At 38.7% G+C, this 13,437-nt stretch overlaps 2 protein-coding genes across 6 annotated transcripts in view; one reads left to right on the top strand and one right to left on the bottom strand.

Moving 5' to 3' along the window:
- LOC309701437 (uncharacterized protein) overlaps positions 1-13,437 on the top strand; it is a 266,740-nt gene that overhangs the window by 155,590 nt on the left and 97,713 nt on the right. The gene's annotated exons all lie outside the window — the stretch shown is intronic.
- LOC309701439 (uncharacterized protein) lies at positions 14-5,493 on the bottom strand. 4 transcript variants are annotated; one of them, XM_082525628.1, is made up of 3 exons: positions 485-5,493; positions 194-324; positions 14-101 (listed from the first exon to the last, which is right to left on the bottom strand). In XM_082525628.1, the coding sequence occupies exons 1-2, from the start codon at positions 5,354-5,356 to the stop codon at positions 214-216; spliced, it is 4,983 nt and encodes a 1,660-aa protein (XP_082381754.1). In that variant the 5' UTR covers positions 5,357-5,493; the 3' UTR covers positions 14-101; positions 194-213. The 4 variants fall into 4 exon arrangements, with proteins under 4 accessions (XP_082381754.1, XP_082381752.1, XP_082381755.1 ...); XM_082525629.1 differs by having other exon boundaries at positions 53-150; positions 238-324; XM_082525626.1 differs by having other exon boundaries at positions 17-101; positions 194-5,487.

Raw genomic sequence — 13,437 nt, 5'->3', positions numbered from 1 at the left:
AATCTCCACACACAATTATTGGGTGACAGTCCATTATTTCAAGTGAATCTAAAAGACTTACCAGGTTTTGCATGAATGGTGTCAAACTGTAGTCAGGGGGTCTGTACACAACAGCAATGAGTGCAGGGAATGGAGCCTGAACCTTCAACACTAAAAACTCAAGATCAGTGACATTATGCAGATACTGTTTTACCTGAACCTGAAAATGATTCCTCAAATACACAACAACTCCCCCACCACTTCTGCTGGCCATGTGAGGAAAGTTTGTGTAGGACACATGTCTGTTGCGTTTGAACATGGTGTAGCCATCCAAATGAAGACTGTCTGCAACAAAGGAGCCTTGAAGGTGAGACTCAGTGAGACACAAAACATCTGCTAAACACATTTCATGATGACTCTTGATGTCACTGATGTGAGATGGCAAACCCTCTGTATTGTGATGGATCAGTGTAAGAGTGTCAAGTCTGCTGGCTGTTTCTCTGACCTGAAGAAGAGGCATCATTTCCTCAACACTGGCTTGTCTCATGGTTTGGAGCGCTGCAGTTACCTCGGGATTGGAGTAAATCTTTTTCTCATCCAAGTCCTGCAAATAGAGTCCACTGAGAGACGTCACCCTGCTGAGAGCAACGTAAGCCATACCTGGTTCAAAAATGTTCTTCATTGAAACTACAGCTGTCTGTGTTGTAAGACCCTGAGTTTTGTGAATTGTGCAAGCGAATGCTAGCTTTACAGGAAACTGTCTGCGTACTGCTCCTTTAAACTTCAGACTCTCCTCTGCTCTCTCAATGTAAACCAGATCATCAGATGCTGCATTAGCACTGCGGTTGTGTCTCATAGGCTGCCGGTTGTCCATCCTGAGCCCCAGTTTAATTATGTGTCCATCATTTTCAGATCTCACCACCTTTACCAGTATACCAAAAGCACCGTTGACTAAACCGTTTAGTGTGTCCAAGTTTCTGGTCAGCATGACTCGAGCTCCTTCAGCAACATTCAGAGTGTCAGGTAAATCATTTCTCCCACCTGTAAATGGTTTGTCTCTTCGTTCCATTCTGCCTGTACATTTATCCTTCTGGAAATCGTCTGCATTGATGATTATAATGTTTGAATGAAGCTTCTTCAGGGTATCTGTGTTGTGGGATTCCACATTCTTGTTGGTGGCATAAATGTGTAAGACCTCAGTTGGACATTCTTCTGGTGCAGTCACAGCCTGTGACAACAAATCTCTGTCGCACTGAGAAAGTTCATCCGTCTTTTCTTTGACTCTAATCCTGTTCAGCATCTCTGCAAAGGCCACATCATCTTTCTGACGCATGATCTCGGTTAGAGTGATCATCTGAAAATGCTCCTGCCATAGGTCAATCTGTTCTGGATCGTAAACACAGAGAGGTTTAGACTGTCGCACTGGTGGCAGCTGGTAAAAATCTCCAACAGCTAAAACTGACATTCCACCAAAAGGTCTCTGAGTGCCTTTGATTTGTTTCAGTCTTGCATCCACATAAGCAAAAAGGGGTTTTGAAACCATTGAAATCTCATCAATAACAATAATTTCAGCATTCATCAGCTCAGATCTGACTTCATCCAGTTGGTTACCAAGTCCTTGAATGGGTGGTTTCAGACTCCTGGGTAGTTTCAGTAGAGAATGTAACGTAGAGCCACTGATAGAAAAAGCTGCTGTACCGGTAAATGAAGTCAGTAAAACAGTTGGATTTGATATGTCAGCTTCTTCTGCATTAGCAGGCAGTCTGCTCAGGATCTTTGATGCTTCAGAATGAATACACTTAATCAGATGTGACTTTCCAGTTCCTGCACCACCGTTGATATAGAAGAAAAATGGATCTGGGTTCAAACCACAAACTCGCTGAATACACCAGTCTCTTATGGCATAGAACACGCAGGCCTGCTTCTGGTTCAGATTCTGATACATTACACGTACCACGGCTGGATCGACTGCAGGTTGTTCTCTGACGGCTCTGATCTTTGTTACAGCATCAGACTGACGACTGTAGTCGGGAACATTCTCCTGTTCGTTCTCATCATCAGAATGTCTCTCAGGAAGATTCTCATCACATTGCAGCCTCACAACTTCAGATTCAGGAGCAAGATTACACCATTCATCAATCACAACATCCCTATTTTGTTCAAACTCTTCCAGTGCACTCTCAATATCCTCAGAGTTCTTCTCATACTTGTCTTTATTTCTTTTCACAACCCTTTTCACAGACTCACTGTGGTCTGAACATGGAAGTCGTACAAAACCTGAGTTGTAGAAGGACTGATAGGTTTGGAACCCTTGTGGTTTCAGTTCCTGCTCTGATCTGTGTGGAAGGTAAAGTCTCAACAGTCGACCATAATATTGCTCAGGATCTTTTTCCTGTGAACAGTGGTAATATCTGATTATAGCTGGTTTATCATTCTTTCGCCTTTGTACAAATCCAAGCTGGTTTAGAAGAGGAAGCACATCTTTTCCTTCATTTGGACCACTCACCAACCTGCACAAGGCAGCAAAATCAGCCAGTGACATTTCCTCATATTCTGGGGTCTCAGGTCTGCATTTGTATTTATCACTCAAACTTGTCATCCAAATATTACAACTGTCATGTGTTGTGCTTTCCAGGAAGCTCATGGGGCGACTCATTTTTACTGGGTTATCATCTGTTGGTACAAATACAACACTGCGGGAACATTTTTTCATTTTTAGGCCACAGACTCGAGTCACACACTCCTGTGCGCTGATTTCTCTCTTTTTTGAGTAAGCCTGCATCACAGCTCTCATTTCATCACATTCATTGACGGTGTTCTTATCAGAGTTGTCAATAACTGTCTTCAGGTATTCAGAGAGGCCAGATTCTTTCTTTGTTATATATTTACAGAGGTATTCTATACATGAATAGGCATTCAAAATGAATGAGACATCTAAATTAGAGTTCCAGGCTTCAAGCAGGTCTGGGTTGTAATTGTTGATCCAACACTCATTTGGGTCACGTTTCAGAATCAGAGCTGTTTTCTTGTTTATGTCTTGGAGGCATTGTTCATACTCATTCATTGTCAAGTTGCATCGTGACAGAATCTGCTCTATGGTGAGGGAAGCAGCTTCAGGTTCCTTCAGCAGGTTCAACAAAGGTCTGAGTTTGGCTTTTGCAGCTTCAGTGTCTGAATCCTCATCCTGTCTCACAATCATTGTTCTTGTGGCTGGTGGTTTGGGAAACCCAAATCTACAACCAGAGTTCACACTCTTAAAGCATGTCTTTGTGTGGTTTTTGCTGTGCTTTTGTAGCTCAGTGACTTTTTTGTGCAGTTCAGGTTGTTTTTCTGGATCAGGGAGTTGAGCTGAGATGTATCTGTCAACAAAGTCACAGACAGTTTGGTCGTCATCCACATCTGCTTCTACCTTTTCTCGAATCCACAGCAACATGTGTATATGTGGACTACCTCTGTGCTGGAACTCAACTCTGTAAAAGTAATCAATGATCTCACCAAGGGGCTGTGCAGGAGAAAAAAGCAAATCTCTGAACAAAGCCTCAACACGTTTATCAAACATTCGCATGGTGGTTACTGGATTTGATCTTAGAATTTCACACTTTTCTGACCAGTCCAGGGCTTCAAAATCAACCTCTTCACCTTGCTGTCTCTTTATTGCTTGAATCACTTCAGGCCATCTCATCTCAGCAGCAGAGAAAGTGACAAAGAACTGAGGTGTTCCTATTTGGCGAACCATGCTGAATAGATCTCTGGTAGTTTTCTGCCAGTAAGCTGGAGTTCCTCTGAGTGGCTGCATAAATCTGATTGCATCTTTATTTCTTACCAGCTTCTCTACTTCTGTCTTACTTTGTAACATTCCTGATGTGATTTTGCGTCCATCTTTGGTCATAGTTTTACCTTTCCTTAGCTGTATTGTCATGCTGGAATTAGCCAAGTGTATTTCAGTGACAAACTGTGAGAAAAACAGGTAATTTGTGTCTTTAGCAAATCTTGCATCAATGTTGAAAAGCCTTGACTTGAAGTAAGCACTTGGTGTGAGTTTAAGACGTCTCTTTTCATCCAGTGTATTCTGACCAGTAGGAAACTGCACAGGAAATGCCATGGCTTCCAAATGAGGAGTTCTGAAGAAGCTAACAGGATTGTTTCTTTCTGCAGGAGCCACACAATATGTGTTATCAGTGAAACAGAGAATCTCTTCTGAAATGTCTACAGGCTGCAGACAACTTTCTAGAGCAAAACCTCCATTGTTCAAATCACTTTCTGGTTCATCTGGATTTTGTTCCTCTGGTTGTTCATCACAGGATTGCATATTAATATCTTGGTCACTTTGAGACTCACTTTCACACAAAAGGGCATCTTTTTCATAGTTGTCAATTTCCATTAAATCTGCTTCATTATAATCATCACTTGCCATGCTGGCTTCATCACTGCTGTCATCATCAGGTAACGTTGGATCACAAAGCAATGCATCATCTCTGATAACAATATCTGTGTACTGTGGATGAATTTGTTTCAGTTTACGCAGAGCTTGAATGAGTTTAGACCAGGTGACAGTCTGGAACAGCTGGTGGCCTTTGTAGCACAGTCGTCTTTTCAGCTTTATCCTCATGATCTGTGATTGGCTTCTGATCCTCGGTAAACTGTCAACTGTTTGTTGGACCTCAGATGGTACACACACTACATTACCACGTATGAGTCTCTGTCTCCCCTTTGGAAGAGGAATAATCTTAGCAAATGGTATGCATTTGGCAATCAGATGTCTCTCCAGAATGTTGAGATCACAAAGTTCAGCTGGAATATCCTGCAGTTCTAAACCATTAACAGCAGCAAGCCTGGGCATGCATCCACTTTTGAGGGAACTGTGACATGTGTGACAGATATACTCTTTTTTTCTCTCAACAGGAAAGCTGCAGTGATCATTACATGCTTCATCACACACATGAACATATTTACCAGTTAGACACTGATGAGCTACAGTCTGGTGTTTTGAGTAATTTTGTCTTTTGCAGATTTTTACCTGATTAGGAAAAGAAGCTTTTAGACAAACAGTACAAACATAAGATGGTGCTGACTTAATGTTTGATCTGAAACGAGATATGGCCTCATTCATTAAAGTGTTCTCTGGATGACACTGTAAACTCTCAGCTGGTCGATGCATCTGGCGATATTTCCGTTTTATGTTCATTGCACATCTGATATTATGCATCTGTCTGAAAGAAAAACTGTTCCAATATTTTACTCTCATTCGTTCTCTCATATTGTCCTTGTGTTGTTGCTGAAATTGTTTTTCTTCTCCATACCGCTTAGTCATATAAGATCGTTTTTTCTGTTTAAAATCTTCACTTTTTTTATATAGGTTATATACATATGATCTCATGTAAGCTTTATGTTTCTCTCTGAATCCAGCACAAGTTCTGTATATTCTTCTTATACGCTCTTTCTGCTTATCTCTGAATATGGGAGATTCTCTATACGTTCTTGTTATACGTTCCTTCTGCTTATCTCTGAATATGGGAGATTCTCTATACGTTCTTGTTATACGTTCCTTCTGCTTATCTCTGAATATGGGAGATTCTCTATACGTTCTTGTTATACGTTCCTTCTGCTTATCTCTGAATATGGAAGACTCTCTATACGTTCTTGTTATACGTTCCTTCTGCTTTTCTCTGAATAGGGGATTGTCTCTATATGTCCTTATGACACGTTCTCTTTTTCTCTCTCTAATTTTAGCACTTTCTCTATACATCTTTCTCAAATGTTCTCTGTGTTTCTCCTTATAGGTAGCATTTAATTTATACAGCTCATTTTTGTACAGACTCTTTTTCTGTCTGTGATCAGGATCATTACACTTCTTAGTTGAGTTTTTTTTCTTTGTCTTGAAGCTTTCATCAAACCTGTACATCTGCCTTTCTTTCGTCTTCTGATTTTCCTTTCTCTGTGGTAGCTTTTGTTGGGTCAATAATCTTCTCCTCATTTTTTGCCTTTCATGTTTACTATATTTCAGCAGTTTATCTGAGAGTTCCTCTGTTATCTTAGTTGAACTGGAGGCACTGTTTGAATCATTCTGAGGAACAGAATCTGATGTTACCTGAGTGTCTCTTACAGAAGATGCAGAGGTTTCTATTTCTAAATAATCAGAAGGACGATTGTTCAGCTCAGCAGCTGGCTCATTTGAATAATCCACTCTGGATGACATCACTTCAGTAGCTAAAGTGTCGGCCACAGTGTTCTGTGTCTGCTCAGTGGACTTTGGAGTTTCAAATTCAGGTTCATTTAAAGCTGGTGCTGGAACAGTTGTAGCTGTTTGTCTGTTTTCATCAGCATCTCTTTGGTCAGCAGCGTTTTCACTGTGAAACTCGATGGGCTGTAGCTCATAAGTGCAGGTTGGTGCGATGCTAAATTTTCGGTACAAACGTTTGATCCTGTCAATCATGTCATTAAGACGTGTGAACTTCAACATAACTGCAGTTCCACCACTTACACTTAGCGACAATGGCATACCAGTAGACTTACGTGGGTGAGGGTCAAAATATGCATATTCACCTGAAGTCAGCCTGCTAACAGCGATGACTGTTCCTCCCATGACTAGCAAAGCATAGCGAACGTCTGAAGCCAAACACTGTAATCCCTGTTCAAGGCTCGGAAAGTGATCTGTACCATCAAATGTGCCGTAATGAGCAAACTGAGACATGTCGACTTGATACTCGTGTCTGCGGCTGGTAACAACTGAGGGAAGTTCATCGCAGGCTAGAAACACACTGTTCACAAACCTCAGTCTGGCATCTGAATAGACGGCATGGCCTTTGTCCAACACACGGTTTAGATCTGCTCTGGTAATAAATTCATCCTCGTGTAAGAATGACAGGAAAACCAAACTGTTAGCCATGCATTGCTGATTCCGGTACTTTCCATACCTAGGAGAAGCCTGGCTTCGGGAAGCACAGACGCTACTCACTCGTGGACTTTCACTGTTTGTAACCTGTACATGAGACTGTCCTGGAGCTTGTCCATCATGCTGTGTTTGTACAGTTAGCTGGGGTTTAGTCTGGATTACCTGCATAACTTCAGGTTCTGGGACAGACACTGAGGGAACACTTCTCTTTACCACATCTGCATAAGACACTGTGGCTGTCTGAACACTGCTCTGCGCTTCTGTGCTGGGAAAAGCTGAAACACACACCTTTACCTGCTCACTGCTCTGAGAAACATTCAGCTGTTCTTTCTCCTTCTGACGTCTAAGCTTCTGAGACTGAGACCTTTGACCTTTTCTTGGCATTTTGCTGAAGTACAACCTGGAGCTTATATGTGGTTATACACAAATGTAAACAAAACTGAACCTTGAAACACAGAAAAACGTATAACTCCTCAAATTACTGTTAAATCTGAGAAATGTACTATTATATATAAAAAGCTGATTTTCTACTCCAAACTCAAAATAAAGGAAATTCAAAGTTCTCTGGAAACAATTTGATCCGTTTTATTGTAGCTCTTTTTGAAACTGTATAATTTTACTTATATATTTTTAACCAGACTGGTAAATAATTACAACTTCTGTAAAATGATATGCAGAATAAATCTCAACAATCAACAGGCTATATTAAAAGTCTTAGGGGAGTTTATGTAAATCTTTCAGATATCTAAAATTGAAATCAAATATATGGAGCTTTGGTGGTGTGGTGATAAGATGACTGGTGATGAGGATTCTCCAGCTGGATTTTCTGCAGCAGTCAGGAAACAGGAAGTCCTCAGGCGCTTCTCGATGACAATACTAACTGAATACTTACACTGAGTGACAAAATGGGTTTGTCCTTAAATAATAGTACTATAAACTTGCAGTCAAATGTTATAGCCAATGAAACAGACTAACAGACTGGATCTAATTTATTATTTATCTGAATGTATGTATTACAAAATAACCAGATTATCTTATTACAAATAAACTTATAAAAAGGTGATATTTTATACAATTGATCAAAGTAAGCCAAACTAGCAGTCCAAACTAAAGTCTAATGCAAAATTAAAATGACAAATGTAGGGCTGTGTAAGTAGTTTCTACTAAAAGTTCTACTGTACTGTAATTCTACTACTGTATATTCAACTTGTAATTTCCAGCAAAATGACTGAATGTGAGAGAGTTTAAAGACAGGAAAGAAAGAGCAGTGAGAGCAGAGATCTCTCAGAATTCTGTAACAGATAGATCAAGTTCTGGTAACTTGGATTTCTGAAAATTGGATTCTGAAAGGATTCTCAAAACTTGGATTCTCAAATTAGATAGAGCAGTAGAGATAGAGGGATACAAGATGGAATGGCTTTCAAATTAGATAGAGCGGTAGAGATAGAGGGATACAAGATAGAATGGCTTTCAAATTAGATAGAGCAGTAGAGAGAGGGATACAAGATAGAATGGCTTTCAAATTAGATAGAGCAGTAGAGAGAGGGATACAAGATAGAATGGCTTTCAAATTAGATAGAGTTGGGAGAGTGATAGGATAGACAGAATTGCTTATAATGATAGAGAGAGAGAGAGGATCTTCTGCAGCAGGTCACCTGTAAGACACAAAAGGCCTGGAATTAGTCATATTTCCAACATGCTTGGATTTACCATATTCTTCAGACTATATGGCACACCTAAAATCCTGTCATTATCTCAAAAACATACAATGTGCCTAGTGTATCGATTCTGGTTATGCCTACTGACCTCAAACGGGATTTCTGTGGTACACAGCGCTCAAAATTCTGTCAAATATTTTAGTAATACTTCGGTAAGCTACAAAGCTGCGCTGCTTGATGTATTGTCAGAGCATTATGGCTACCATAGTCAGGACCCTCGTAGAGTAATTCGTACGGTGCTTCAACATAACATTATGGTGTGTGTACAAGGACCTGGCACGTGCTAAGAGACATGCTTATGAAGCAGATTTCAAACTGATCAACCCATGAAGAGTTTGATGGATTTGTGGATGAGGAATGAACTGAAAAAGTGAGTGTATTGTTCTGTATTTTATGTGTTACAACTGAACAGTGTTGAGAGTTGTTTGTGAATGACTTGAATAAAGTTTGACTTATCTGACTGTTTGTTTGGCTTAATCTGCCTTAAAAACAGGCTTGTTTATTGACATTATGCCTTATAATCTCAAAAATACAGTACATGTAGGGCTTTAAATACTAAAGACTTCTACAGTAAATTATTCGAGTGAACAGAATGACAATGTTTAACAAATGATGGTGGAACTGTTATAAGGACATTTTTACGTTCTATTAAAACAATAAACTAAGTCTAAACTCAAACCAAGACGTGCTGCTACAGTAACTTACTGTAAATATTATATGGTCCAACAAAACCAACACACTGAGGTTACAGCACAGTTTCAGGTCACTCTGTATGAATTTTGGCAAAATGAGAAATTTGGAGACAGCTAGTTTCTACACAGCAGTTTCTACATATTTCAGTCACATTTGGGGCATGTTTGATACACAGCAATAAGCACTACACTAAATCTATAATAAACGTATCATAGCTGATATAAAGGCCTAATTAGCAAAATTTAGTATGATGAGAATTTCTTTGTAGATCATTTCATGATAAAAAAAAAGAACAGAAGTGAGTGCTGTATCTGAGCTGTTGCATGTAAGATCTTTGCTGGAGATTCCCACATTTCTTAAACAAACAAACAAACAAACAAACAAACAAACAAACAAACATGACTTTCAGACACAGTTCATCTTTTGTAAATTAGGGCAGGATTATTTTCAAAAAACAGCCTTGATAAAAATATCAGGCTACTATAAAATGTCTTATGTTTATGTTTTCATCCCACCTATATTTTGCAAGTCATTATGACAAATTACAAAAAGCAGTTTTTAGGCAGTGATTTAAGGGAAGAAGCTTTTGAAATCCACAATGCCCTACCACCAGTGGTCTCAAACTCTGGTCCTTAAGGCCTGGTGTCCAGAAACTTTTCTATGTGTCCCTGTTGCAACACACCTGAATAACATTAGTAGGTCATTAGCAAAACTCTACAGAACGTGACTGCATGCTGAGGTGGTAATTCAGCCATTTGATTCATGTTATAGCAGCTCATGAGTGAATGAACATGATGCAATGAAAGTACTTTTAGAAGTACATTTTTCCAAACACTTAAATTACTTAAATTTGAGTAGTCTTAGGGGATGTCACTTCAGCACACAGTGAAATTCTATCCTCTCACTAATGACCTACAAATGTTATTCAGGTGTTTTGTAACAGGGACGCATGGAAAAGCTTCAGGACACCGGCCCTTGAAGAGTGGAGTTTGAGACCCCTGTCCTATGTGAATATTTAATTGTCCCTAAACTGCTAGTCGTGAGCTGCTCTAATGTGAAACAAACACATATAGTTCTGTAAAGGTTTACAAAGAGATTTCTAAGGATCTGGAGACCCCAGAAAACAGAAACCCTCCCAGACGTTGTAGCTGAACAGGCAAAAACAAGTTGCCTAATAATATCTCAATGATAACCAACAGCTGTGCTGACTAACTGCACTAAACTGAATCATCTATAGTGAGAGAAAAACACCAGCATTAAAGTCAAACATGGTGCTGTTACTGTGATGTCCCAGAGTTCCTTTACTACTTCAGGACCTACATCAACTATCAGGTCCTGGGCTTAAGTTTAATCACACTTAGGATCTGAAGCACACAAGCAAGTCCAATTGAATGAATGAAACAAAACACTTGGTGTAAACGAATCAGTCTGGACTTTAATGAAATTAAGATTCTTGGTATGACTTGAAAACCCTATATTGGGCCTTAATTAAGACTTTTTTCTTTTCTTTTTTTGCCTGTCCTGTTTGGATCTAATTATGACAATTCTGAAATTATAGTGGACCAAAATCAACCAGCGATGTAAACCAGTCATTACCAGTTACTGTAAATGCTTGATGGTAATTGTTGCTATCAGGGCATCCACAGCTGGGTATTAGAGACCAACATGTTTTTACATTAGACCAGGTTGTTCTGGTTCAAAAATGAAATCATCACTTTAAAACTGCTTTTTGTATTTATCCAGGTCATCCTTGTTAGATGATTTGAAACGTGAAAAAAGCACAAACAAAATAAATCTGGAAGGAAGAAAGACCTTTCTCAGCACTGTACCGCAGACAAAACCTTTACTTACCAGACTTGAGACGATCAGATCAGTATCCTAGAGAAAGGAAACAACACATCAGATCACTGTTTAATGACTTAGACTGTTGAACCTCTTCGCACACAATCCAATTTACTGTGACATGAAATAACTAGTAAAATCCTCAATTTCTTCAAGCCTTTATGAACTCACTGTAGTCTGAAGAGGACAAACTTCAGTTACAGAGTCTCACATGGTGATAACATGTGTAATAAAGGCATGCATACTACAGAAGTGCAAAGAAGAGGCACCAATATTTGTTGGTACAGATTATGGCTTTTTAGCTCCATCATTTTCTATCACAAGTCAGTGCTTAATAAAGTGTGAAAAAACCACAACTGTTAGAATCAACGGAAAACCTCATTAGGTTTTAGTTCTGATCTGAATATGTAAATCCTAAAATACATGTAAATTCTGACATGTTATAGTAACAACAGTGGCACACCATTTTGCAATTACAAAAATTATAATAAAAAGTCCTTCCATTGTACCTGTTGGCAGGAATCTTTTTGTATTTTGCAATATTTCCCTTTTATATAAAATTTTAAACACATTGTATCAAGCAAATTATTAAGAAACTGATTTAAACTTATTGTATATAAACTACACACAGGCTTTAACATACACAACATTGCCTACTCACAACTCTGGTTCTCTGAGTTTTTTTATTATTGCTTAAATGTTTAACCTACCACTTCTGTTCACTCAGGCAAAAATACTTCTATAGTGGTCTGACTTTAATGTAATACATAAGCAGAATATGAGTGAAGATATAAATCAACAACTGTGGTGCTCTGCTACGTAAATCCACAAACAAACGGAGAACACAAACAACTGTATAAAAACAGTTGTTTGTGTTCAAACATAAAAATCAGACACAAATGGCCTGTTAAACTTCAGGGACAGTCAGAGGTCATGTGTGGGGCCTTTGCTGCTACAAGGTATAAATTCTGACCATTTGATTTTGCCCATCAATAAATGGTAATGTCACAAAAACCAAACTACGTTAGGTAAGTTGCTAAACATGTTACACAGTGACAATGTCATATTACTGCAGTTACAATTGCTGCTTACTTACCAGCAAACGCAAAACCAAAGTTCTGTTTCACTCTGTAACAAAAGAACAAAAATACAGAATCAGACAACTGAAATCAGCATCAGAGTCAATACTGCATCACAATCTGTAGTGAAAAAAAAAATCTGTTAAATTCTTTGTTTACAACAGCTTTACTATAAACACCCGATCTTCTCTTTCTGCACCTTATTAAAGATTTCTGTCTTTATTAAGGTGATGTGTCGTTTTATCAATCTGCAATAAGCCACAGAAATTCCTCATTAACGTAAAGCTCTAATACTTTGGTGCTATTACATAACACAGCAGATACCACAAGCAATGATTTGCTCGCATTGCACACTTGATCAAATGATAACATCACAGTTTCAAAGCATGCAACAATCACAAATAATACTTGATACTATAAATGCTTGATGGTAGTTCTTCGTATCAGGGCTTCCACAACTGGGTATTAGAGACCAGCATGTTCTCACATTAGAACAGATAGCTCTGGTTTGGTTTTCTCTGCTTCATACGTGAAATCATCACTTTAAAATGCTTTTTTGTATTTATTCATATCATCCCTGTTAGATGATTTGAAACGTGACAAAAAAGCATGAACAAAATAAATCTGCAAGGAAAAAAAAGAATTTTCCCAGCACTTTACCTCAGACAAAATGAACTCACTTTAGTCTAAAGAGGGCAAAATTTAATTGCAGAGTCTCAAATGGCCTTAATATGTGTAATAAAAACAATAATTACTAGAGAAATGCTTTGATAAGCCTTTAAAATTAAAATGAGACATAAATGGCCTATTAAACTTCAGGGACATTTTTAGGGACACTCAGAGATCTAGTCGGGGTGGGGGGGGGCTTTACTGCTTATAAATCCTAAATGTGTTTTTGCCCATGAGCAAATGGCAAGATATCACAGAAAGCCAAACTATTGTATATAAATTGCTAAACATGTTACACAATCCCAATTTCATATTGCTTCAGTTACAATCACTGTTTACTTGCCAGCAAAGGCAAAACCAAGCTTCTAGTTCACTCTGTGTAACAAAAGACAAAGAACAAAAGTACAGGATCAGAAAACTCAAATCAGCATCAATACTGCATCACTCTCTGTTGTCAAAAAGATTCACTAAACGTCTTTGTTTACTACAGCTGGAATACAAACAACAACAACTCTCCTCTGTTTTCTTTGGTCTACATCTCATTTAAGATTGCAAAACACTCATA

Source organism: Aulonocara stuartgranti, assembly GCF_965226115.1.
Source record: "Aulonocara stuartgranti genome assembly, chromosome: 23".
NCBI classification, from domain to species: domain Eukaryota; kingdom Metazoa; phylum Chordata; class Actinopteri; order Cichliformes; family Cichlidae; genus Aulonocara; species Aulonocara stuartgranti.
This window is presented reverse-complemented; position numbering and strand designations above follow the sequence as displayed.